Below are 25,002 nucleotides of genomic sequence, written 5' to 3' on the forward strand. Positions count from 1 at the left end.
AGGGATGGACCGAGGAGCAACGTGCCGCGCGGCGCCATCTTTCTTTCTTTCTTTCTTTTTATTTTTTTTAAGTTGCCAAATCAATGCCTGTAGTCTTGGCGACAGAACTGAAGGAGTTATTTACCCAAAAGTGGTGAAAAAAGGGATGCATGAGTCAGTGTTTTCTTCTTCCCCAGCGTGCACCAAGGTTTATTTGTCTGTCATTCATCAGGGCCACAGTAGGGTTAGGGGAACAATGTAGGTTTTCAATGGCGCTGGCTTTAATAGGAGACGACACAGGGCTTCAGGAGAGATGCGTCGAGATGTGGCGCCCGGACCTCTGTCCTGATTTACACTCACGGTCGGCACCTCCTTCTTTTATTCTATATAATATGGCGCTTTCTTCCCTCCGATTATGTTTCAGGTTTTTCTTTCTGTACGTTTTTTTTCCGGCCGTTTGTTAGTGAACGGCGGTTTGCCGTCGTATACAATGCACGCCCGGGAACGCAAATCCGGTGCCATAAACATCAAGGCAACAGAGGAATACGGCATGTTTCTGTGTCTAGAAAATAAAAGTCCCCATTGACCTCAACCAAGTGATGTGAAAACAGACTAAACCATGAATGCACTTGTTTAAAGATGTCTGCCAGGCCCATGTGGATTAAGTTTTGTCCTGCACCGGACTCAGCCTTAGGAATTGCATGTGTGTGTGTATTTGTGTGTCTGTACCTTGAGTCAGACTGTGTGTGTGTGTGTGTGTGTGTGTGTGTGTGTGTGTGTGTGTGTGTGTGTGTGTGTGTGTGTGTGTGTGTGTGTGTGTGTGTGTGTGTGTGTGTGTGTGTGTGTGTGTGTGTGTGTGTGTGTGTGTGTGTGTGTGTGCGCGCGTGTGTGTACCTTGCCTCCTTATGTGGGTGTTAGTGTGTGCGTGTGCGCCCGTGTGTCTTGAGGTTGGGTGGGTGTGGGCGAGTGGCCCTTCTGTGTGTAGTGTTGTGGGGGAAGAGAGGGGTTGCCATGGCGATTTTAACACATGAGTGGCACCGCCGACTGGTCTCCCAGCGGACGGGACTGCAGGCATGGAGGTAGAGCCGGGGTGGGCGGCCAGGGAGCGAGACCAGGGAGGGAGGGAGGGAGGGGTGTATGTTGAGGAGGTTGAAGACGTCTGACAACACCTGCGACCCAAGCAGGGGACACGCACACACAGATACACATAGACACACACACATTCACACCCACTGACCACAAACATACACATAGACCCACACATTCACACACATACATACATACACGCATACCGACCGCACACACACGTACCGAACACACACACACACACAAATAGACACACACACACACACACACACACACACACACACACACACACACACACACACACACACACACACACACACACACATACACACACTCTTGCAAAAGTACACACACATGCATACACTCAAACACACATACACATATGGACTGCACATAGACACACACAAACATATTAACAGCACTTACCGAGGAAGATTGGCAGCAGTGTTTGGGGCATGGGTGTGTGTGTAGTGGGAGGCTGTATTAGCGCAGAGGCTAGCGACCCCATGATGACTCTTGATTGTTCCCTGCCACCGTTTGTTCCTTCATGGCCAGCCAGCGTACCCCACCGGACCAAAGATGGCCCCCCCTCCCCATCCCCAGCCCACAAAACACACAACTTGCTCTCCGTGCGGCCGGTGAGACGGGACCCAGGAGACACCCACGTCTCCGCAGTGGACAGGACCAGCCAAAAAACCCAAATAAAATACCCCCCGGAAAAAACGCGTGCCACTCAGAGTTCCCGAGGCCGGATCCCACTTTTGTAAAGGACATGTTGTTTCAAGTCCGCTTCACCGTGTAATTCCCCAGTAATTGCTATCTGTTTCTGGCTCCTATTCGGGTGTCCAGCTGATCCTCTCACATGACGTTAATCTATTTAATGGATGCTTGGCAGAAGAATTCTCTCCCTCGACAGATTTGGGGATAATTTAAATATATCGGACGTGAGTTCCCCCTAGCTACGCTGCCTCTCAGCCATCATGGCAGTGGATTTTCTGCAATACAAAAAAAAATACAAATTGATATTGAACAACATTCTCAAATATTGGAACTAAACGGTGTAATATTAATAATAATAATGATATCACTGGCGTTTTTTTCATTCGTCTGGTTTCCATTTCCGACATCAAGGGACCTGAAGCAGATTCTTTACTTCAAAGATTTAAGATTTCAAAATGGTGCAGGTGTTAAATATTATTCAGGGGAGGCTTGAAGTGTGTGTGTGCGTGTGTGTGTGTGTGCGTGTGTGTGTGTGTGTGTGTGTGTGTGTGTGTGTGTGTGTGTGTTTGTGCGTGTGTGTGTGTGTGTACGTGCGTGTGTGTGTGAGTGTGTGCGCCTGGAATATTGAAATGGCGCTGCGTGTCATTATCATCAGTCACCCCCCCCCCCCCCCCCCCCTCCTCAATTCACTCCTAACTGTCTTCACTTCCTATTCCTTTGTCCTTCCTTTTCCTTCCATTCTACTCACCTATTTCTGCGACGATCCCCAAGACAAATGGCCCAATCGCTGTGGCGCTCGTGTCCGCTGTAGGTGACCCCCAACACATCGGTGGGGGTTTTTCTGATTTCACTGGAGGTGTTTGTTGATTGAATAGTAATTTCCAGCGACCGCCCCACAGCGCGCCTCTGCCTTCCATTTTGTAGTAGCCCACTTCAAATTGGAGATGTTTTTTTTTTTTATAAATACTATAATTACTGAAGCAATTTATGTGGCGATGAAAGGAACGAAGTGCCTTTTTCATGTTTGAAATTGATTTATGAAAGAGGAGCAGCGCACTGTTTGTAATTTAAAACTGTGGAGCAAGTGATCAATTATTAATGAGATGTAAATATAATGTTGTTAGGGAAATGTTTAAAGGGTGCGAGAGGGAAACCTCATGGTAAAACAAATCACTGTGACATAAAATAAGACAAGAGGGTAGCGAGGGAGTGGGACGCGTGTAATATAACCAGGTTTATACACCCCAAAAAATGGTTGTTTATTTTGTATTGGGTGGTCGTTAACACACATCCCCGTTGGCCCCGCCGCGGCTCCCGGAAGTGGAGAGAAGTCTGCGGTCCATCACCTTATTGCTTTTTCAATCCTCGTCCGCTCATGTGAGAAAGAAACCGCGCTTTTCTTTCCATGTATGCCAAGCAGCCGCTGGCAGGGCCGGCGCGGGGACATACGACACACCAGTCACTGCCATCGTCTCAACATTGTCTCGCTCGCCGGCTGAAACACGAGGACGGGCTTTTCAGAAAGCCCCTTTCAATGGCTCTCCATCTGCAAGGCCCTTGTCTTGTGTCTGATCGCACGTCTCCCTCGCCAAATAAAGCAGCCCATTCTTTTGATCGGTGACCTGTTTTTTTTTTTTTTTTTTACATAAGTTTCCAAGCAAAAAAATGTGACTGGTTTTTTGGAGGTTTCACATGCAGCAAGGCGGGTTTTCGCCGTTGTCTGTCCTGTCACGGAGAATCCCCCTGGGCCCGCTGTAGGATAGTACACCAGACAAGGCAAATTGCCTTGACCGAAATTGCCATCTCTGCAGCATAATTTTCCCCCCATTTCAGCTATGTCCAAACATCTTGCGACTTTTACTGTTCTGCCATTTTAAGAAAAGAAGGAAAAGAAAAACAGACAACATTATTTGTTGAAGAATGAACAATAGAAAATGCAGCGGCAACCACATCAACAAGGACACCAAATGAGGACCAATCTCCCTGTACAGAAAAAGAGTCTCTAGAATGGAAAAGCATAACAAAGGTCTCTCACACAGATGTTTTGGATGTGCATGATCAGATGCCTCTCTTGCGTGAGGACAGCCTTCCAAAATCCCTTTTAGTTCAGTGGAACAAACTCTGTGAACCCCTTGTCCTCACCAGGGGTTAATCGAGTGTGCTGTTGTGGAGAGAACGGGAGAGTATCATGACCTCTCCAGCGGCGTAACATACAGCACATGCACACGTCTGCGTGCACTGAACTAGGATTAGTGCATAAGATGCTCCTGACCTAGTTTTTTTGTTGTCGTTGTTGGAATTGCTGTTCCTGTTTGTTGTGTTTGGTTACCGTTTTGTTTTTGTGTTTTTTTTTGTCTAAAGGTCTGAAAAGAAATTAGGTTATCAAGGATACCTTGCAGTCTGTCTGGAGATCAGCGTGTCCTATTAGCTGGTTCTTTCATTTAGATTTTACGTTCGTCCTGGAACAGGTTCATCTTTTATTCACCAGTGAGCCGGCTCTGGTGAGAGTGCACGGCAGGACTGCTAAACGCCTATGTATTAAAGTCCACTTTTTGGCATGTGCTAATGCTGTGAGACATACAATCGGTCACGAGTATGTGCCGTTTAAACACTGCGCCATCTCCATAATCCAGCATGAAAGGTTAAGGTGTGCTAAAATCGCAGCATAAACAGGCTCTAAATGATGGGTTTTCCACGGAAAGCGGCAGGCTAAATGATATGGATCACTAATGACTGAGCGAGAGACGTTTTCAGCTGTGTGTCAAACATAAAACATTTGCGGGTCTCACAAAGCTGGGGAACGGTGAAAAGGAAGTGTGTGCGTGAGTGTGTGTGTTTGTGCAGTGTGTGTCGGGAGTTCACCGAAAGGGCATTGAAATGAGAGCATATGTTTTATTATATTTTTCCAGGCAACATGTTTCGCATACTGTATCGTATGGGAAGATAACAATGGATATCTTTACCAATGATAAACAATCACTGGGCAGATATGAACTTTGCCTTGGCCAGAGCCATAAAAATCTCTATTAGATATGATATTACTTGTTTCCAGTGGGACCTTTAAGAAGAGTTGAGCACTGTGAACACACTTTCTCACTATCCTCCAACCACCAGTGTTATTACGATGGGACAGGCAGCTTAGATATCATCTTCAATGCTTAAAGAGTCAAATATTGTATTGAGTCCTCAGACTGTATAGGCATGTAGGCAAGAATCCTCATACTACATGCAATTTATTAGAACATGCTACCGACATGACTATCTGGGTCAGGTACTAATCATATGATGCACCCATAGGGTTCTTTGCACTGCGTCATTATTGGATTGTACAATATAGCCTCTGTCAAATTTTAAATGTGGCTGGGATCCAATCTTGGCAGCATAGTCGCTGGCCTTAATGTGAAGCACATGATTGTGCGAAGCAATTTCCCAGTAAGTACACACTCACAGTTATAGAATGCTTGAATGTGTATCTACACGCACTTGACCAATAGTCATACAAGGGTAGGTTGTCATACATACAAACTATCATATGTTTGCTTTTCAGAAATATCCAAAAAGCCGGTCAGGTTGACCCAGTGTATTTCAGTGATAAACATTCACTAATTTTTTATTAATTCCCCTGTCAGGATTCTCATTTGCATTTGACACAAACTCCTAACATACCTTCAAAAATTTCATGAAACGTTTTCTAATGATTTTAATTAATAACGTGTCTGCAGTGGAACACTAAGCCTAAAGCCTAAAAACAGTTATGAATAAATTTTCACTTTTCCTTTGGTTGCTCATCACAATGTCACGTTGCTGGCAGCGTTGGACACATCTGGCACCGACAGAGTCAAATGAACAAAACACTTCAACTCAGTCGGGATCTCAGAATATGTGCAGCAAGGCAGGTGACGGTACTTAATCGCATTGTTAGCTTCTCCTTGAACACTTCTTGGTGTGGACAATTAACATTTTTCTAAATTACATCTCAACAATTCTGAAGGATGAACTCGGCAGTCCTTCATGGAAATAATGAAATGACTCGTTCCTTCAGTAATTAATGAGTCCTAATGTACTATGATCAAGAACAACAACGGAACCTAATTTACTTTGACGGAATCTTATACTTTAGTCAAATTCAAAAGGCCATATTCAAGATAGTTCTAGAAGTGGTTAGCAATGAGGATCCAAGGATATAACAGAAATCTACCAGGCCATCTGTTACAATCCTCCATTAAGGCAGAGTGTCTGATATGGGACTAATGAGACATGTGGACATGGTGCAGTGAGATATTTAGTGAAGCCTTTCACAATTCTTGTGGACATAATACATGTAAACACTGTCTCCCTAAAAATATTGATGCTCTGAAGAATTGTTTTCATGATTTATCTTTTAATATCAGATAATGGTCCCATGGGCCGGAATCCACGCCCCAGAACATGTCTTAACTAACAACAATGAACTTTCATTATTTCCTCTGTATTTCCAAATTTGGGGAAATCGCCCAGCTTGACTGGGAGACGAGTTATGCACTAATTTTAATGAAATTGATCTGCTAAATCTTTTTGACAATCTCTTTTTCATTTTAAATCTCTTATGTCCTAGGTTTCCAGCAGTCTACAAAGGCAAACTTGTCCATGGACCAGAAATCCTAAAGAGGCGGACCGGCCATCATGAAGCAACACTGTGATGTCATATTAACTGCTCCATGACACTAAACCTCTGTTTGACCTCTCCACTATCCACCCGCCCTCTGTTTCCATCAGACCGGACCTTCAACCAGTCACTCACACACACAACACACAGCACTGCACCATGGCTAGCAAGAGGAAGTCCACTGTGCCCTGCATGATACCATCCAAATCCAAGCACATGCGTGAGGAGATCATAATGGGCTGCCTGCCAGATCTCCTGCCCACAATCCCAGAAGATAGCATACTCAGCATCTCTGGAGACGGGTCCGGCCACAACCAACACACGTCCCCCAAACCACCCGAAATCAACAGGGGACAGAAAGGGGGCACGTACAGTTGCTCAAACTGTCGGTTTGAGTCCAGAGACCTGAACTACTTTCTGGACCACATGCATAATTGCCACATAGACTTCAGAGCACAGCCCACCTTCTACTGCCTCAACTGCGGGGTATCAGTTGTCCGTTTTGAGGCCCTGGCTCTGCATAACGCTAAGGCCCACAGAGGAATAATGCAAGGCTCCATCACAGCCTCCCTCCAAGTCAACAAGAGGGACGGGTTGACCACCGTGGAGCAAAGTCTCTTCACTGAAAGTGGGGAAGACTACAGAGAGTCTGGGCTGTCTCTCACCAAAACACCCATTGCAAAGATGATGAAAACCAAGGGAGAGCACAAAAAGATAGTGGTTTCCCACACTGTGGAGGTACGAAAGATAGACACTGGAAAGGATGTAGACCTCAACATGCTGACAAATGTGCCTGAACTCCAAAACGGGGCTCTCAATGTTTCTGGTGCCCCAGCTATGCCGAGGACTACCGTCACCCGCGTGACCACGACGACGTCCAATCAAGTCTTTCACCAGCAGACGCCTCCCCTTTACTCCTCCCATTCCTCCAATTCCTTTAAAGACCTTCCAAAGGTGATGATCCCTCTAAGCAGCATCCCGACCTACCATGCCGCCATGGACACCAGCAGCTTCCTGAAGACATCCTTTGGCAAGTTCCCCTATCCGACCAAAGCAGAGCTCTGCTATCTGACGGTGGTCTCAGAGTTCCCAGAGGAGCAGATCAAGTTGTGGTTCACCGCCCAGCGGCTCAAGCAGGGTATCAGCTGGTCTCCTGAGGAGATTGAAGAGGCCAGGAGGAAGATGTTCAACACTGTTTTCCAGGGCCAGCCACAGCAGAAGCAGCCGGTAGTGCCACAGCATGCCAGTCACATGGTCACCCACCGCACCGTCACCTCCCAGCCTGCCCTATTGGGCCCAGTAGGACCACACTACCCCATGCCCAATATCCCCTTCGGCAGTTTAAGGAATCGATCCACCGGGGTCATTACCACACAAGCTAACATGTCCACCAACCCCAAGGTCACGAGGGTCACCTACTCTGCTCCAGCCTACCCCCCAAAGTTTCCATCTGTTGTTAGAACGGCGCAGGTGCTGAGCAAGAACACCCACCTACCACCGCTTGAGCCAACTAAGAACAATGGCCTGGACATGGCTGGAGGCAGTGTCTGCGTCAGTAGCACTAGCAGCAGTCGCAGCAGTAGCAGCAGCAGTTGCAGCAGTAGCAGCAGCATCAGCAGTTATTCCAGTTGTAGTAACGGCGGGGAAACTGGAAAAAAGAAGCACGTGAACGGCAACAGCCCCATTAACGGAATGGTTACCTGCTCTAACAACACGAGCAATAATGAGGAGCACGGCAGCAACACGCACGTCAAAATGGACACTATACCCATGGAGATGGAAGGTGGTGCCACTACCAAGAGTAAAGTGATTGTGAATAACACCAGCATAACTGACATGCCCTGCAACACCTATAACAACAACAGCACTATGACTCAACACGAGCAGTCCCGGTTCACAAAGCCTAATGGCGACTGCAATAACTATACGAACCAACACACCAAAAACGGCAGTATAAGTAGTGATTGCCCCAGCACTACAGGTAACGACAGTGTTCCCGACTTCCCCAACCATGCAACCAGCAACTCCCCAAACGAAAGCACCAGCACCACTGTCATTACCAAGAGCTGCAGCAGCCTGTCGCCTCTGGAGGAGGGCCCGTTCACCAAGGACTTCCCCATCAAAGGCATGTCGATCCTGCAGCAACTCATCAAGGACGACAACCCTGAGCAGGACCCGTGCTGTCCAGAGGTGAAGTTCGATCCCATCCAGATCAACCTGAAGAAACAGAAGATGAACGACCTGGAGCCTAAGTCAGATATGGATATTTTTGCGCCTTTAACAATGAACCCAGATACATTCGACAGGCCCCTATCACAGCCGTCCTTTCCATCCCCCTGGGGCAATATGACCCCTCACCAGGTGCACATCCTCCGGCAAGTGTTCTGCGGCACACCCTGGCCCAGCAGCCAGCAGTACGAGGACCTAAGCATCATGACTGGCCTGCCCAAGTCAGAGGTGGTGCGTTGGTTCAGCGACAGCCGCTACATCCACAAGAACAGCCAGCGGAAGTGGCTGGAGAGCTACCAGCGCCTGCCAACGGAGTCGGAGGAGTCCAACGCCCGCGGAGAGGCTAACGGCCAGACGCCAATGGACCCACTGATGGTGCGGAGGAATTCCCCGGAGCAAGACAAGACCATGCACAACGAGGGATCAGGAGCAGGCATCAACCTGTGTCAGCGCGAGGTGTGGCAGGATGCATACTCCCCGCTGCTCGGCCTGATGGGCTCCGCCGAGGCCGGGGACCGAGGGAGGCCCGGGACATCAGTGCCACCTGGGGTCCTGCAGGACCCTTGGTTGGAGAGCGTGAAGGACCACCCGCAGCCAATGGCCAACCAGTCCTTCATGGAGCAGCAGACGGATGCCAGCCAGGCCAGGTAGGTCACAACGTCTGTCTCTCGGTTCGCTGTGTGATTGTTATCGTGTACAGTATAAAATATGTGCTGTTAATCTTAGCTGACATTCATCCGGTTAATGAGCCCCTGACCCTAGCCTTGTTGCAAGAATGTCCTTCGCCAGATTGTGGAATTGAACAATAAAAACACTTGCACACGATGAAGTTGTTAAGTACAGTAAAACCGGGTGGTTGTTGTGATGCACATTATAAACAGTGTGGTTGTAGGTCGAGTCCCATGATGAACAGGGTGTTTATGGTCTGATGTACACTGAACATGGGGATTGTAGTGCGATGTTAAACAGGGCGGTTGTTGTGATGTGCAGTATAAACAGGGTGGTTATTCTGATTGACAGTAGGAACAGGGTGGTGGTTGTTATGTGAATTGATGAACAGGGAAGTTGTTATGACTGACAGTGTAAAACAGGTAGGGGAAGGGCATACGGATACAGATAGGCAGCTTATTCAAGCAATCAAAGGTCCGTGTTTGAGTAGCTATTTATAGATCAGTAGGAGTCTGGGCTATTGAATTATAGATTGAGGGCATGCTAATATAGGTGAATAAATTATGACAATTGTCTTTGCTAAGATGGATTTTCCAAAGGGGCTTGTTTCCAATGGTCATCATCTGGATCCACAAAGCACCACATTATTCCCGCATTTATTATGAGAATGTTCGCTGTAGATTACACCACTTCATGTATGTGACATGTGACCTAGTGTGTGTGTGTGTGTGTGTGTGTGTGTGTGTGTGTGTCTAGGGATCGCCTGAGGATGGAGTTGCTAGAGGTGTGATGGGTCTGGCCGGCCCCCCACCAGAGGCGGGGCCCGTCGGCCCGGCCTGCTGCCCGGTCCCCCCTGGTGTGTGTGATCATCATGACAGCAGAAGTGATTGTAGCTGGACCGTTGGATTCTGACTGTAACTGTGAATATCCCCCTCTTCCTCTTCCTCCTCCTCCTCCTCCTCCTCCCTTACACCCCCCCCCCCCTACTCCACCACCACCCTCCGTCCCTCTCACCACCCACCTGCCATCACTTCCTGCCATCATCAAAAGAAAGAAACTTCTCACCTTTTTTGAGTCCTGTAATGTTTTAACGCCTTTTCATGCTTCTCTGTGGTCGTGTTGGGGGGGGGTTGGGGTGGGGTGGGGTGGGGTGGGGGGGGCGGGGGGCGAACACGGCGCTCGGCCCGGGGGGAGCGACGGATCTAACGGAAGGAAAAAAAACAAAAGAGGGAAAGAAGACGCGCACACTAGACTTGGCATACTGACCCGAAAGAGAGGAAAAAAATAGGAGAATGGCAACGGATAATGTTTTGGGCAGAGGGAGAATTATATATAAATATATATATATGAATAAAACTGCACTATAAAAGATGGTTTGTACTGATTGGACAAACAGAAAAAAAGGATGTGTCAAGGAAATGTTCTTGTTAGCTTTGTGAACCTTTTATTTTTTACTTCTTTATTTTTTTTAGCAACCAGTACTTCAGCACTGCCTTGAATTGTACTTGTTTCCGTTACTCTGTTTGTTAAATTCTATTTACTCAATCCTATACTCACTGTAAGTCCAGATGCAATCAAAATATGTTTTTTTTAGGTCTGTATAAATGTTGGCTACACACAAGAGACTATAACCATATAATGCACTATAAAAAAAGAAAAGAAGACAGCAATGCTAAAATCACACTGCCCCAGAGTGAGCATATTGATAGTTTTGTGAAAATCAATACACTACACTGCCCTGCAAACCCAATGTGGAGAGAAGCCTGTCACGCTAAAGTTGCCTTACTCAGCTCTGTCCATGTGTTTATTTCACCTTCTGGCTATCACCTAGCTTTTCAGCTGCTGCGCTTTCCAAAAAAAAAAAAAGATTGTCAGTGCAACAATAAGTTGCCCGTGCAACAATAGTCACTGTTGGTCTATATCTGTGGAAAAATAATAACTTGTGCTGCTTTCTGTACACTTGGAAATGTTTAAGCTGTAATTGTATCAATTATTGTTTCTGACTAAATGAATAATGTTGTTAAATGCAAAAATAATCAATTTGACCCCTTGACATGACAGAGTGAGACATCATGGTAGCTAGAGAGCCAAATTTGGAGGTGCTTTTTCCCCTCCTCTGAATATTCTTGTGTTCTTTTAAAACATACATTCACTACATAAATCCTATTAAGCTGCATCTTTGTTGAGCTGCTAAAAAGCTAAGAACGGTGCTATACCATCCAAAGTGAAATTGGAGGTCACTCTCCTACCAGCAGTGTATGCACTTGTGTCGAATGTTACAAAAAATATTTTGGTTTGAGACTAATGGAATCTGGACTTACGGTGTTAAGATCACTTAAATCTTTTATGAAAAACTCTTGATCATAAAGCACTGTTGTATCATCCTTTCTAAACTTCTGAATCTTTACAGAATAAACAGAATACTCACCAAGCATTAACGCCTCCCCATCTTCTTACACTCGGAGTTCTAGCGAGATTCACACTTAAAAAACTGTCTGCATATTAATTAGTTAAGGGTTGCCGGTGGTAGAAACAATCAAAGCTTTTGGGGTAAATATGAGACTAATGTATAGTGACCCCTGGTGGCAAGTCGACCTCGTCTATCTAAAAAAGAAATTCACCTCTGCAGTTTAAAATATTTTCGCTACCATAGGAAGCATAATCACACGGAGGTTATCTTTGCCAAATAAAATAAAATGTTGATGTTATGTAGGGTAAAGGTTATGAAAATGAGGATTAGATCAATTTCCCCATGAAAAAACAGTGGATTTATACACCAAGAATTTGGACACCGGTTGGCCAGATGCTTGCAAACGATACGAAATCCTTCCTGAGGTGGAGTGTGAAATAACAATAGAAGAATTCTGCGTTGACTCACTTCAGATTCCGTACCCAACATTACATTTCAATTTACGCATGTCCTCGTTCCAACAGTCGTAAATTTTCCACAGGAAGGAGATTATAGATTGATGTTAAAGCAAATATGCAGATTCTCCAAGAAGGATTTTGGCAGCAAGTCTCCAGGCATCAAGTCCAAAATCAACATGCAGATTAGGGCTCTGAGGCCCTCATGTTAGGGGTGGCAGACCTGCTCTCAGAAACCATGCGTTTACATGGAGCACAAAAAACTAACAGAATGCAAACGTTGGAGTTGTAGGGGTTTTATTGATTTGGAAACCTACAGCGGTGCGTAGAAACCCGAATGATCAGGGGCCATGACGAAGCTCATGGTACAGGGAGAGGACGTTGATTTCTTTTTTGTTAGACACCAACATCATCCTCCTGTTGCGAGTGGGAACATTACGCAAATCTATCACACATCAAATGTACTGTTACGTGTCTGTTCCGTCAAACATCATTAGAAAAACCTGCCTTGTGTTGTAACAGATTGGTATTTTTTTTGGCAAAGTTGAAATCTTTCTCACATAAACACCTTGTCAGGAAAGGGGAGAAAGAAATTAAAAAATCTCCATTGACCAACTTAAAATACATTAAAATATCATCTTCAAGTAACAGAATAGGGATATTCTTTCCTCGTCATCATTAAAATGATTTCAGTTAAAATCAAATGTAGACAGGCCTACGCACAGACTGAAGGCGCTGGCAACTTAATTGGTTAAAAAAAAGTTCACATTTACATTTTTTAAAGACATCCCTGATAGAGGCTGTAAATTAATATTCACATTCTGCTTGTTAAATATCGACATGGTTGCAGTATTTCGTCGCCCTGTCCCAGCATTTCATGTTGTTACATGTTAACACAATCCAGTTTAAATAGTCACCCACACTGATTTTGTTGTATCCCTTTCCTGCACACGTACACGCACACTTCAAAACAAGAGTTTTGCATTTCCTCAAAAAAAAAGGCGCCTGGGTGTATTTAAGGAATTTCTGATTTAGCTTTTTCTATCAAAATATAGAATCCATTAATACTACATGGGTGGGCTTACAAGACAGAAATAAAATTACACATGTGTTTTTTTGCTGAATACAGTAGCTATAAGGACCACAGAGTTCAAAGTTCAGGTATTTCCAGATCCCCCCTTCCCCCCCACCCTTCCATTGTGTGCATGTGAGCGAGGTGGGGCATTAGTGTAGGATGGGGATCGCAAAGACCACAGGGAAACCCTCGAAGCTCTGATGATGAGTGTATCGCCTCAGGTCAGCAGGCAGCACGACGCACTCAAGCCACCTCATCGTCTGGCCACTCCCGTCCGCCCAACCCCACACGTACACACAAACCCACACACACTCGCCCTCATCGGGTCTGGCCACCGGGTGAAAAGTCATTTAAGCTAAAAACAAGATGTCTGTTAAAAGAGCGCGTCATTTAGGTAAAAACGCAGACATTTTTTGACTTAGAATTCATAGTCGTCCTCGGCCATGTCGAGGGCCCAGGCGAACTTCTCCCGCTGGGTCTTGTTGTAGATCTTCTCCACGGGGATGTCCCATTTCTTACACCTGAGGACACAGAAAACCACAAGGGGTCAGCCATTTCCATCCTGAGGAGTAGCCATTTTGGGTCCACTGCATTCATTGTGTTTTTTTTTTTAGAGCTTTGAGCCGTCAGAGCACTGGGACTCTGCACAGCCCACCATGCTGGAGGGGGTCATCTCAATGCTGTGGTGTAACGGGTCATACCAGGCCACAGAGATGCGAGGGTCCAGGTAGTTGAGCTTGGAGGTGCCCAGTGCAATCTGCTTGTTCTCCTCTCGGTCGGTCGCCTGCACCTCCATCCTCATCAGCTGCTCCTCTATCCTGGAAATGGCCTTCTTCCTGGTCTCCACCGTCCTGATAGAAGAGGAGGGCGGCGGGGTGAGCATGTGCGTTGCCCGAAGGAGGCGTGTCCTTTTTCTCCAATATCTGCGCTGCTCTGCACATCTTTCGGATACACTTACTTTTTGGACTTCTCGTCTCTCCGTACTTTAGCGTCCGCTTTGGAGCTCTTCAGCTCTCTCCGGGCGTCTGAAAGTTGGTCCTTCTTTACATCAATCTAAAATAATTAAAAGCAGGGACATTTTAAAACAACTGCACATCACTGCCCACATCAGGAAAATTCCCGCTTTATATTATACAACGAAGAAATTAGACGCAATATAAATGAATACGAATATTTCTAATATAACTGATCCATTCTGAAAGCTTATATCTTCTCATTTCAGAAATGAGGGAGTTAAAGCTTTGGGCAAAGCATTTCAATAAAAAAAAAGCTTAACATCAACAATTTCTGCTTGAGTGGAAACACAGACCAGTCACTAGCGTTTTAGAACAAGATGTACTGATGGATGCTTACCTTCGCCTGGAGGGTCTGCATAGACTTCTCAAAGGTTTTGGGTGCTGCCCTCTGGTGGTTACACAGGATAGCCACAGCCCTGTTGGCCCTGTTGTAGGATAGGATCTTTGCTGGAATGTTTTCATCCGCTTGAAAAAGATCAAAAAGCCTCATAACTTTTATGCACGTCATTTAAAGACCCCCTGCAATGTGCAGCTTCCACAAATGAAAAGGCAGCTTTTGCCAGCCAGGTATAGGCTTGTAAAATGAAGGCCTCGCCAAAACGGGTTTTCCACCGAATTAGGCTTGGAGACAAGTCTCTGAACAGCTCTGAAAAGAGCTTCTATGGGCTGCGGCCAGAGACGGTATTCACGGGTGGGTGCTTACGGCTAGTGAGCTCCTTCAGCTGCTGCTGCAGGGTGATGGAGGCGTTGTAGGTACGGAACACCTTGGCCGTGAGTCCGTCCATCAGCTCCTGCAGGTGCTTGTTCAAGATGGAAGTCTGGAGGAAGAGAACATGCTCTAAACACCACACAAGACATCATGCTTTATAAAGACCCCACTACATACTTAAAGCTGGGAACACAAATGTCCCTTCATGAGTTGGCTCTAAATTTGACCGCGATGGTGTGATGCACTGTACTCACGTTTAGCCGGTCAAACAGGTCATCCTCTGTGGCCTTGTTCTCCATGAACAGCTGAAGGTTCTTGAACGCCTGAGAGACAAAAGGACACATTTTAGACTGAAACTAAAGAAAAAAAAAAAAAAAAAAAGGGGGCTCATTGTTCCAGAGCGCTCATCCACCATCCTTACCCTCTTCTCCACAGGGACCTTGTTGTAGTAGCGGATGGAGTCTTTACCCAGGAAGTCAAACTCCACCACAAACTCCTGCCCGTCCTTCTCAGGGTACAGGTTGATGTGCTCCACGCGCAGCGAGCAGCAGCCCACCGTGTCCGCCGTCTCGCCCTCCTCCTTCTCGTTACCCGCTCTCAGAGCCAGCTGGTCACGGGCAAAACAGCATGGCGTCAGTTAAACAGTCAGGACCGCATTCCTCCAGTAGATGGCCCATACAGTCGGTCCACCCCCCCTGCACTGGGGTCTAGTTTCCACCATGACTCAGGACTTCACCTTGTCAATGAAGTAGAGCGCCACGGCCCTCTGGCGGATCCTCATCTCCTTGGACTTCCAGTCCTCGTGGTACTGGCTCCGGATGCGGTCCACACACTTCTTCAATCTACGCGCCGTCTCGTACTTCTGCCAGTCCTTCTCCCCCTAACAAAGCAGACAAACGCTTTATAGTCACGACTGATTTAGAACCATTACAGTATCAAAAAGGGGTTTTAAAAAGGCCAACATGAGATTAACAAATGGAAGCAGTTGCACGCCAATGAGCCAAAGAGTGCCACATCACGGAAGGTTATGCAGGAAAAAACAGGTCAGAAGATCCAATTTATATAGAAAATGGTTGTTCATAGATAGCGCTATGTGGTGCGAGAGGCATTTGAGAAGGGCTGGAAGTTAAATCCCTCACTGATATAAACCCTTTCCAGCATCAATTTAGACAAATAGATGTGTGTGTACCTTGATCCTGGAGCTGGGGTTCAGCATGATGTACTTGATGGACCCCTGGATGTTCTCCGTCCAGGACACCAGCCACGTGACCTTGTTGTCATGGCGAACCTCCTTCCACTTGGTCCCGGGGGGAGGCTTGGGGTGCTTTGAGTCCCTACGGGGAGGGGGGGGGGGAGCAGACGGAGATGTCAAGTCAAAATATTGACACACCATGATAAGGCCTACATTTACTTAAGTCTTCATAATTAATTGATTTAAGTCAGTCATTTGATTTAAAATGTTTTTTTTTTTTCTTTGTACGCCTGCTTTATTTTCAACTCCAAACCGTTAAAATCTCAGCAATAAGCAGCCATAGGAATCACAAGCAATGCCATAAAGAGCGCTAGTATTGCGAGGATGCTCGGCGTGAGGAGTGCCAACGCTAGATGGAACACAAAACAATGCGACGCAATTTCAATTTTATGCAGATGTTTTCTCTGCCATTGTTAGATAATAACTGACATTCAATATTGTCTTTGAGCGAAGAAAGAACGGCTGGTCATCAAGGTGTCAGCTAATGGTTGGCAAATTGAATCGATAATCTGTTTGATAAATACTAATCTCAATATCAGGCCAATCAATAGCAGTCATGGTTTTTGCAGTAACCACGAAGCCCTCCATGCGCCACCCGTCCTCCCCTGTGAGCGAAGGGCACTCACTTGCTGCAGTTGATGATGATGTCCTCCGGTCGGCTGCGGCGCTTCAGCATGCCCATCTTGGGGTGGTCCCCGCGGCCCCGGAAGAGGCCGGGGGGCTCGATGCGGAAGTTAGCGATGCGCTCCTTGTGGTTGTCCATGAGGCAGAAGCCGTACTCCTGCAGAATCCGCTCGTTCTCCTCTTTGATTTTCTACCACACAGAAGAACAAGTGGTTAACAGCAGAAGACGTTGGCCATAGATTTTATAACAACCACGAATAAAATTCAACATTTAATGGGACGCATGGCTCACCAGTTTCTGTTCTTTAGACATGGCCTTCCTGATCTCAGACTGGGCCTTAAAGTAGTCGTTGATCTCGTTGAAGTCACACTTCTTCAGATCTGTGATTTTGCTTTTTTCCTCAGAATTCATTTCCTATGAGGACCAGCAGAAGACGGCATTCTTAAAATCCGATCTTGTACGATTCCCAAAATAAAACTCCTTTGAAAATATTTATTTAAAGACTACAATAGATGTGAATACTCTCTTCCTCTCTCATTCCTACCTTTCGCCAGTCTTTGAAGAAGTTTTTCCGGAAGACTTCCTTCGTGGTGTAATCATGGTCGAGCATTTTACCAAAGAAGGTGGCGACCTCTTCAGCTGCTGGGGCGAGCTTCATGTGTTTACCTGGTGAACACATCAAAATATCCATCAGTAAGCTCTTTATATCTTAAACTACCAAGGCCAAACAATGGTATCCTAGCCAGGAGGTTATCCGTCTGAATCATAAACAAACAAATGAGAAGCAGCGGTTGGTCAATCTGGTTGATTAGGTTTTGCTCGAGCATGTGCTTGGGCCAGGTTTATTTTTTGAGCCAACAGCCCCGCATGTGAAATCATAGTGAACAGTCAACCACCAGACCAATTATCAGGTAATAGACACGCACAGGGAAGACTGTTGAAAAAAAAAAAAAAAGGGATTAAAAGGACAAACCGTCGTAGTAGAACTTGACGTGGTCGGGAAGAGCCTCGTACGGGGGCGCGAACACGGGTCCTTTGTGCTCCAGGAACCGCCATTTAACACCGTCTGTGTAGCGCTCCTCCTCCCACCTGGGAGCGTCACAGCGCCACGGTTACCCTTCCACCCGCCGCAAAACAGTTGCACCACCATGTATGGAACGCAAAGCTTAAAAGCACTCCGGACACACGAGTCCTTGAACTCACCACTTCCACTTCTCCTCCGGCTCCTTCTTTCCCTTTTTCTTGCCGTCGGCGACTTCTCCCTTTTTGTTGTTTTTAGTCTTTTTCGGCTTTACGTCCTGAAAACAAAGACACAGGAGGGCGTGAGCCTGCGTTCAACCCGGGCCGGAGTAGTGTGCGGTATAAACAGCAGGGCATCATGTGGAACATCCCGTTCTTAAAAAGGTTGCAGGAGCATTAATCAATGGGATCCAACCTAAAATGCATAATCACTCATGACCACAGTAAATGTCTCCTACTTCATTTTCTTGTTTCCTTTTTTTGCCCTTGGCCTTGTCGTTCTCAATTTTGATCTTCTTGGGCTTGAATTCTGACCTGAAAAGGAGGAAACTATCAGTTAGCCAGGGTGGCAACAACAAACCAACCTTCAACCCAGACATTTAACAAAATATTTGATAATAAATTCAACTTTCTAAATAGCTCCCTCGGTTCAACTTCCATATCCAACATGACAAAAAACAAAACACCAATGCTAGTACAGCATTAAGGTGGACTGATTAAACTCACTCAAAGTCCTCTTCACGTTCCCTCTTAAGAGTCTTCTCCTGCTTGGGAGAGTGGTAAAAGTCATCCTCGGGCTCAGATTTCACATGGCCGGGGCTGGAAAAGAAGACATCCCAGAAAATCAATCCTCTCCCATTCTTTTAAAAGATGTGTGCCAATCGCTAGAGGCAGTGGACGGTGAAATGTCTCAAGCTTTACCTGGAGAAGCCGTTCTCCTTTTCTTTTTTGACCTTGCCGTCGGCAGACTTCACCTGAAAATGAGGATCAAAATTAAGGACGAAAATAGTCATGAATTTATATATAAATAAAGGCTGGAACATTACTGCTTGAGCTCAGTCATTAATCACAGCAGGCCCTCTTATTGGAAAACCAATTTTCATAGTACTCATTTTTTGTACATCTTGAATTAGCACACAGTCCATTTAGCTATATCCTCTAGTCCCAAGAGCATGATTCACAGTGAGATGTGCAAATTGCAGCCCCAAGAGTGAGATGGGAAAATTATTATGGTGGTACCATGTAACTCAACTCACAATACAAACTAACCATGGTTTCGAGCCTTTCGGCTTTACACAGAGGGATGCGTATCGATTCTACTCTATTGACGCTGGGTTAAATTCGCGATAACAAGAGTACTTCAAGGACATTCCGACAAATAATGTCACCCATATTTGTTTAGAATGTGTCAACCCCTGCTTGAATCAGGACACCTATTACCCAATGAAAGAAATGCCTCACGTTAGAAAGTAAATCACACATTAGCTTAAATACATTTAAGAAAAGGTTTCCTACTGTATTATACATATAACAGGTAGATGGAGCTTGAAAAAAACAACCCTGCAAGTTAGCGAGGTCTAGAGAACGACGATAATTGCCACATTGAATTTGTATGATAATTACCTCCTTCCTCTTCTCCTTGTCCCGGTGTTTGTCCTTGTGTTTGTCTGCATTGCCTTCTTTGTGCTTCATCTTCTCCTTGTCCTTATGCTTCTTATCAGATGGGTCCTTGTGGTCACTGGAGTTTTAGAGGCAAACATAAAAACACGTCTTTAGGCAGAACTCAAACACCACGTCAATTTCGATTATTACTATTGCTTTGATAACAGATTGGTTGGAATTCAATACCAATGACGCAACGACAAACTAGGTAATCAGAGGAGAGTCATGAGTATTCACACAGGATATATCCTGCAGGTCCAGCAGACAAAAAACCTTTGCAAAAACGCAACATAATCATGTAGTTGCCCAATAGGATATCATCCCTACCTGATGGCATGTTTGGATTTCTCCCGTTCCTTGTCCTTCTTGTGGTCCTTGTTTTTATGTTCTTTGTGCTTCTCTTTATGTTTGTGAGGATCTTAGGATGAAGGAAATGGACGTCAGCTTTTCTTCATTACCACATTGCGTTATTTTTTTGGGACAATACAGGAATAAGAGGAGGCGAGTCCTTTTTTTATACAAACTACTACTAATAAAACCACGGATGACAAACAAAATGTTCACAAATTCAAGTCCAAAATAATTTGGTTAAAAGCTTGTGCCACAAAGATCAATTTTTATGGAAAGACAGCATCCCCTAGTGTCACTACATTTGATGAGGCTGATATGCAATGTAGGACAGGTTGTAACATGCAAACAAAGCCAACTATGCATTTTCTTAACTTAAAAAAAAAACTGTTGTTCAGCAGAGGTTAAGAAAACCCTCCTAACGGCAAGCAGGAAACAGTCATTGATTGCACAATTTCTCTGGTTTCAGATGTACAGAAATGATGGCCAAATAAGACTGACAACATGAGGAGCTTATCATGCCCCATCAGTCTTAAACAGAAAACAGATGCAGATGAATCTATACTCAATACTTCAGCTAAACATAACTACTAGCTAACTATTGCTGACAAAATAAGTTAGGTTTGGTAGGAAGCCGAAATGCCTTACCTAAAAGACTGATGAAATTAATGAAGTGGAATATTGAGATTAATGTGGAACTATAATAGGGACAGTTCATTTACTGGTATGTTGTGATCTATTCTAAAAGGTTACTATGAACAAAGAGGAACACATGCAGTGAACTCACTTCAAGTCAGAACATGATTATTTAGACTATGATAACAGCTGCTGGTTTAGCAGCACAACACACGCGACTAAGGAAAACCGTCCCCTTGATCCTTAAAAGGGGGGGAACATATGAAAACAACCCTTTTGCTGGGATTTCGGGTTTTGTTTTTGGGTCTCTGGTGCTCACACACACGTACAAACTTTGAAAAAAGTCTGTAAATTTTTTGAGTGAGATATGCATTTCTGAAAGTACCCCGTTACCAAAACAGCGAGACAGTTTCGACGTCCCCTCCTACATAGGAGGGGGGCACAGTTGAATATTACCTCCCACTTTCCCACTCGCCTCCAATCAGAACATAGCCGAGATAACCCCCACTACGAGTCTTTACTTGTTGTGAAAGTGCCAGAGACGTCAGACGCAGACTTTATGATTCATAATAACATCCGAGGCCAACATAGCTTTTGGCCGTGATATTAGATATAATATTATACAAATACCCATACATAATATTATCATATATAGATATAGAGCTCCAGGAGTCTGCAAACTTCTCCTCCATGCAGTTGTTCGGTTCCGACAGCTCATTGGTCAATGGGCAGAAGCTCATTTGCATTAAAGCTACAGACACCAGAAACAGCGAATTCTGAAGGGACTGAACCAGAGGGGAATAGCAGTAGGCAAGATTTTCTTTTTCCTAAAAGCTATTTCCACGGACGGCTACAAAAACATGTTTTCTGGAACTCAAATACTATGTTTACTTGTTGTGAAAACGCCATAATATGTCTCCTTTAAAAAATATCAATTACAGTTATCCGTAGACAACCGTCTTGTAAATTCAGCATTCAATTAAACGACATACACTGTTTATGACCGTGTCCAAGAAGCCCATCATCTAAAGCCAGAACTAGTTTGCCCTATAACAGCTGTATTTATAGAATGCCCTGGGCAGTGACAGAACATATAAAATAATGCACCGTCCACATTATGTTCACACAATAAATACATTTAAATAATTTCTAGAATACTTTTTTGTAAAGTTAATTGGGGCTTAATTTCTGATCAGGGACATACCGTGGAAAAGCCTCCAACTATATATACACATAGACACATTATAAATATCTATATAGATGCTGTATTCAATGTGTGCCCTGTACAAAACTGTTTGCCCCACAAGGCAACTGTAGCCAGATTGGTTTCAATGGCTAATGCTACTAAAAACAATGGATAACTATTTTATATTTAAACGCCATCTCGGAAAGAACGTTTACTTGAAACAACGTGCAAGGCCTATCTAAACCTGCACGATGGAGAGTGGATCGAGTATTGTCCCTGCGCGTTTCGCTTCCAGACAGCCATCTGCACTTCATAGCCCATGTTCAGTGCTACAGTAGAGCCAGGCCGCTAGAGCGAAAAAAGAAAATGGCGTAGAGACTAAGTCCGCAAACCCCAAACCCTCACTTTCAGATAACAAATGTGGCATCTGAGAACACTAAAAAGAAAAACGGATCATGTTATCACGTAAAATACGTCAGAATGTACTAAAACAATTGACCCATTAGAGTAAATAAATGGCCGAAATGCCTTTTGAAGCCCTTCTTTTTGAACAATAGGCGCTTTTGAGAGAGGGAGAGGACTTAGTCTCTGGTCGCCATTTCTGTCCTCTGCTGAGAACTAACGTTATGAAATTGTGTAGACGCGTCAAATTTTGAGTCATCATTTTGTATTGTCGACACAATATCGTGGACTCACCGTTGTTTCGAGGGCCACAGTCAATCTGAAAATGTAGAAAAAATAAGCATGTTTAGATAGCGTTAGCTTGAAAGCCGGCTAACTAACTTTAAACTTGGTGGACGGCAGGGAGGCAGTAGTTAGCTTGCTTGTTAGCCTGCTAGGGTTAGCATGCTACGCTGGCTGGTAACATGGCACTAAAGTGTGTCTAGCCTTTACTGCCGAGGCAAAGCTCACTTAATGAGCTATTCTTACATCGTTTTATACTGATGCAGTGATTGAGATATTTAGACATCATTGTTCTCTCATGGCCATCATTTTAATTAACAAATATAACTGAGTGTTGTTTAGCAAAGTCTTACAATCAAATGTGATGGCTACAAAACATGCCGAGCTAGCGCGAGTTAGCTCTGGAACAGTTAGCCAACCTGTCAACCAAACCACATAATACACCATCAAATAAATTAATCGGATTTAACTGGAGTCAAACTTTAGAGAGGTGATAAGCCATGCTTTGTATTACCTGGTTGTTGTTATGGGAGTAATCCCCACTCATTTCCTATGCTTTGTCGGACTGAGAAGAAAAAAAACTAAGTGAGAAATGTGCAGAGTTAAATCACCGGCGAGAAGCTGCTGGCAGAATGAAGAAAGAAATACACGAGCAGCAGACTAAGTCCCGTCTGTACACCGATGCGCATGCGCAAGTAATTTAAATACGGGACCTTTCACCCCATCCTACAGGCTCAAAAACGGACCAACTTTCTCACCGCTGAAGTACTCCGAAACCAAATTACAACCACTTATTCATTTATTGCGTCAACTAGAGTATTTTTTTCAATTGTTCAGAGAAATATGGAAATTCTAAATCAGTATTTAAATTGTACTTGGACTATTTTACATTGCAATATTTGTTAATGCAATAGCTTACACTGCGGTACACGATACAGTTCTGAACGTGATACAATTTTACAAGACACAAGTTAAAATGCAGATTTTTGCATCTTGTTATATCAAAAAATACTAACTGTGTGTGTGGGGGGAGGGTGTGTGTGTGTGTGTGTGTGTGTGTGTGTGTGTGTGTGTGTGTGTGTGTGTGTGTGTGTGTGTGTGTGTGTGTGTGTGTGTGTGTGTGTGTGTGTGTGTGTGTGCTCTCTCATCAATGGTAGTTCAGTATCAGTTCAGTTCAGTGAGAACGTATCTGCAATTTATTCTATATCACTGCAATGTATTCTATATCTCCATCTAAATCATCCATGACATAATAATTTAGATTTGATTGAGAATACATGTAATTTCGAAGTTTACACGTTTTTATCTCTTACATCTGATCTTTTCCTTTACCTCGATAGAAAATAATAAGGTCAAGGAAAGATGTGAATTATAATTATTCAGGCTTTAGGAAAAAAACACAGCGGTGCTAAAATATCCCAATGCATTTACACTAAGCTACGTCATTGTGCGACGGCGGATGTGTTGGACGAGGGTCCGCCATGATAAAATTACAACGTTCCGAAGATGGACAACTAAAACCGCAGCTTTTGCATGCTTTGCCCCTTGCGTTTATACTGTGTCGTTTCATGCAAAAAACAAAGGTAAAGACTCCCATACACAGAAGGGAAATTAAATAATTTTCACATTGATATGGTTACTCACGCTCAAACTCCTGTCCAGTCATATTTATGGAGATAGATCTCAATTAGTATGATTGTAGTAAAATAATTGTCATTGGTCATGTTGATCATTTTTTTATGTGAACGGCAGAATGATTAGTCGTTTTAGATGTTCCTGCTTTCAGCAATTGTGGGATGGCATTATCTCCAGTCCATTCGTAAAGGATTGTCCAGTGTACAAGTGGTTAAGAAAGGAAGCATTGGAGCCCCTTTCCATGGCATTTAGAGAAGTTGAACAGCTCTTACCATGGCTGCCCCTGATACTTCCGGGTCATTTCACTCACTGAGGAACCTTCCTCGCAGAGAAAAAGACTGTGCCGCAGTGGCCCTGGTTTCGGGCCCAGGTTCCGTGGCCTCTTCCCCAAATAGTTCAACTTTGTAGGACCAAAGGTGAATAGGATACAGATAACTACTTCTGGGGGACACAAAATCAAACTAGTCTAAAATTCTGCACTTAAACAGAAAACGACCATAATATGTCAGCAGCAATTAAAGAGAATGAAAATACTGGTATGTTCTCCTTTGAAATTGATGTGGGCACATTTGTTTTTTGTTAGGGCCATTTCAGTCTAAACAATCGGTCATGGAACCATGAGATATTCACAACTCAACAAATTAGCAGTTTATTGCAATATACTATTCAAACACACAGTGGCAGTAAAGGCAAGCACCCTAAATGTGATGAAAGAATGTCATAACCCTTATCCTAACTTGATAGATACGATACAATAATAATAATATAAAGATTAATATGTGTATGAATACCAATATGAATAATACTAGGGATACTACTAGGAATAATAATAATGTTTATAATAATATTAATAATTTAAATAATAATATGAATATAAATAATGCTACTTGTCCCGATTTCCTCATGCTATTGTAATTAACACAGTACTATGCTGATCGACTATCAACGAGGACCTGGTGGA

General features: G+C 44.4%; 2 protein-coding genes across 3 annotated transcripts in view; one reads left to right on the top strand and one right to left on the bottom strand.

The window, feature by feature from the left end:
- Positions 1-11,762, top strand: part of zhx3a (zinc fingers and homeoboxes 3a) — a 13,301-nt gene extending 1,539 nt beyond the window's left edge. The window contains exons 2-3 of one of the 2 annotated variants that reach the window (XM_060070069.1): positions 6,380-9,306; positions 10,085-11,762. In XM_060070069.1, coding sequence (XP_059926052.1) covers positions 6,590-9,306; positions 10,085-10,118 — 2,751 coding nt within the window. In that variant the 5' untranslated portion in view covers positions 6,380-6,589 and the 3' untranslated portion in view covers positions 10,119-11,762. Of the gene's footprint in view, positions 1-6,379; positions 9,311-10,084 lie in introns of those variants that run through there. The other variant, XM_060070070.1, reaches the window with a different exon arrangement.
- A 711-nt stretch (positions 11,763-12,473) lies between these two features.
- top1a (DNA topoisomerase Ia) lies at positions 12,474-23,081 on the bottom strand. Its single transcript, XM_060070071.1, has 21 exons — positions 22,921-23,081; positions 22,419-22,443; positions 19,880-19,970; positions 19,514-19,628; positions 18,812-18,864; positions 18,617-18,709; positions 18,349-18,424; positions 18,074-18,168; positions 17,844-17,959; positions 17,415-17,536; positions 17,162-17,284; positions 16,872-17,059; positions 16,183-16,327; positions 15,730-15,873; positions 15,415-15,600; positions 15,248-15,316; positions 14,988-15,102; positions 14,622-14,749; positions 14,227-14,321; positions 13,970-14,119; positions 12,474-13,789 (listed from the first exon to the last, which is right to left on the bottom strand). Exons 1-21 carry the CDS (start codon positions 22,951-22,953, stop codon positions 13,687-13,689), a joined length of 2,265 nt encoding a protein of 754 aa, XP_059926054.1. The 5' UTR covers positions 22,954-23,081; the 3' UTR covers positions 12,474-13,686.
- Positions 23,082-25,002: the final 1,921 nt, after the last annotated feature.

The sequence above is a fragment of the Gadus macrocephalus genome, chromosome 13 (genome assembly GCF_031168955.1).
Source record: "Gadus macrocephalus chromosome 13, ASM3116895v1".
In the NCBI taxonomy this organism is placed as follows: Eukaryota; Metazoa; Chordata; class Actinopteri; order Gadiformes; family Gadidae; genus Gadus; species Gadus macrocephalus.

Bases quoted from the DNA above. Each gene is read 5' to 3' on its own strand.
- top1a (XM_060070071.1), bottom strand. From the start codon at position 22,953: ATGAGTGGGGATTACTCCCATAACAACAACCAG. The intron at 16,328-16,871 runs GTGAGTGCCCTT...CCCTCCCCGTAG, and splicing joins ATCATCATCAACTGCAGCAA to GGACTCAAAGCACCCCAAGC. The intron at 15,874-16,182 runs GTACACACACAT...CTGCTTTGTTAG, and splicing joins ACCCCAGCTCCAGGATCAAG to GGGGAGAAGGACTGGCAGAA.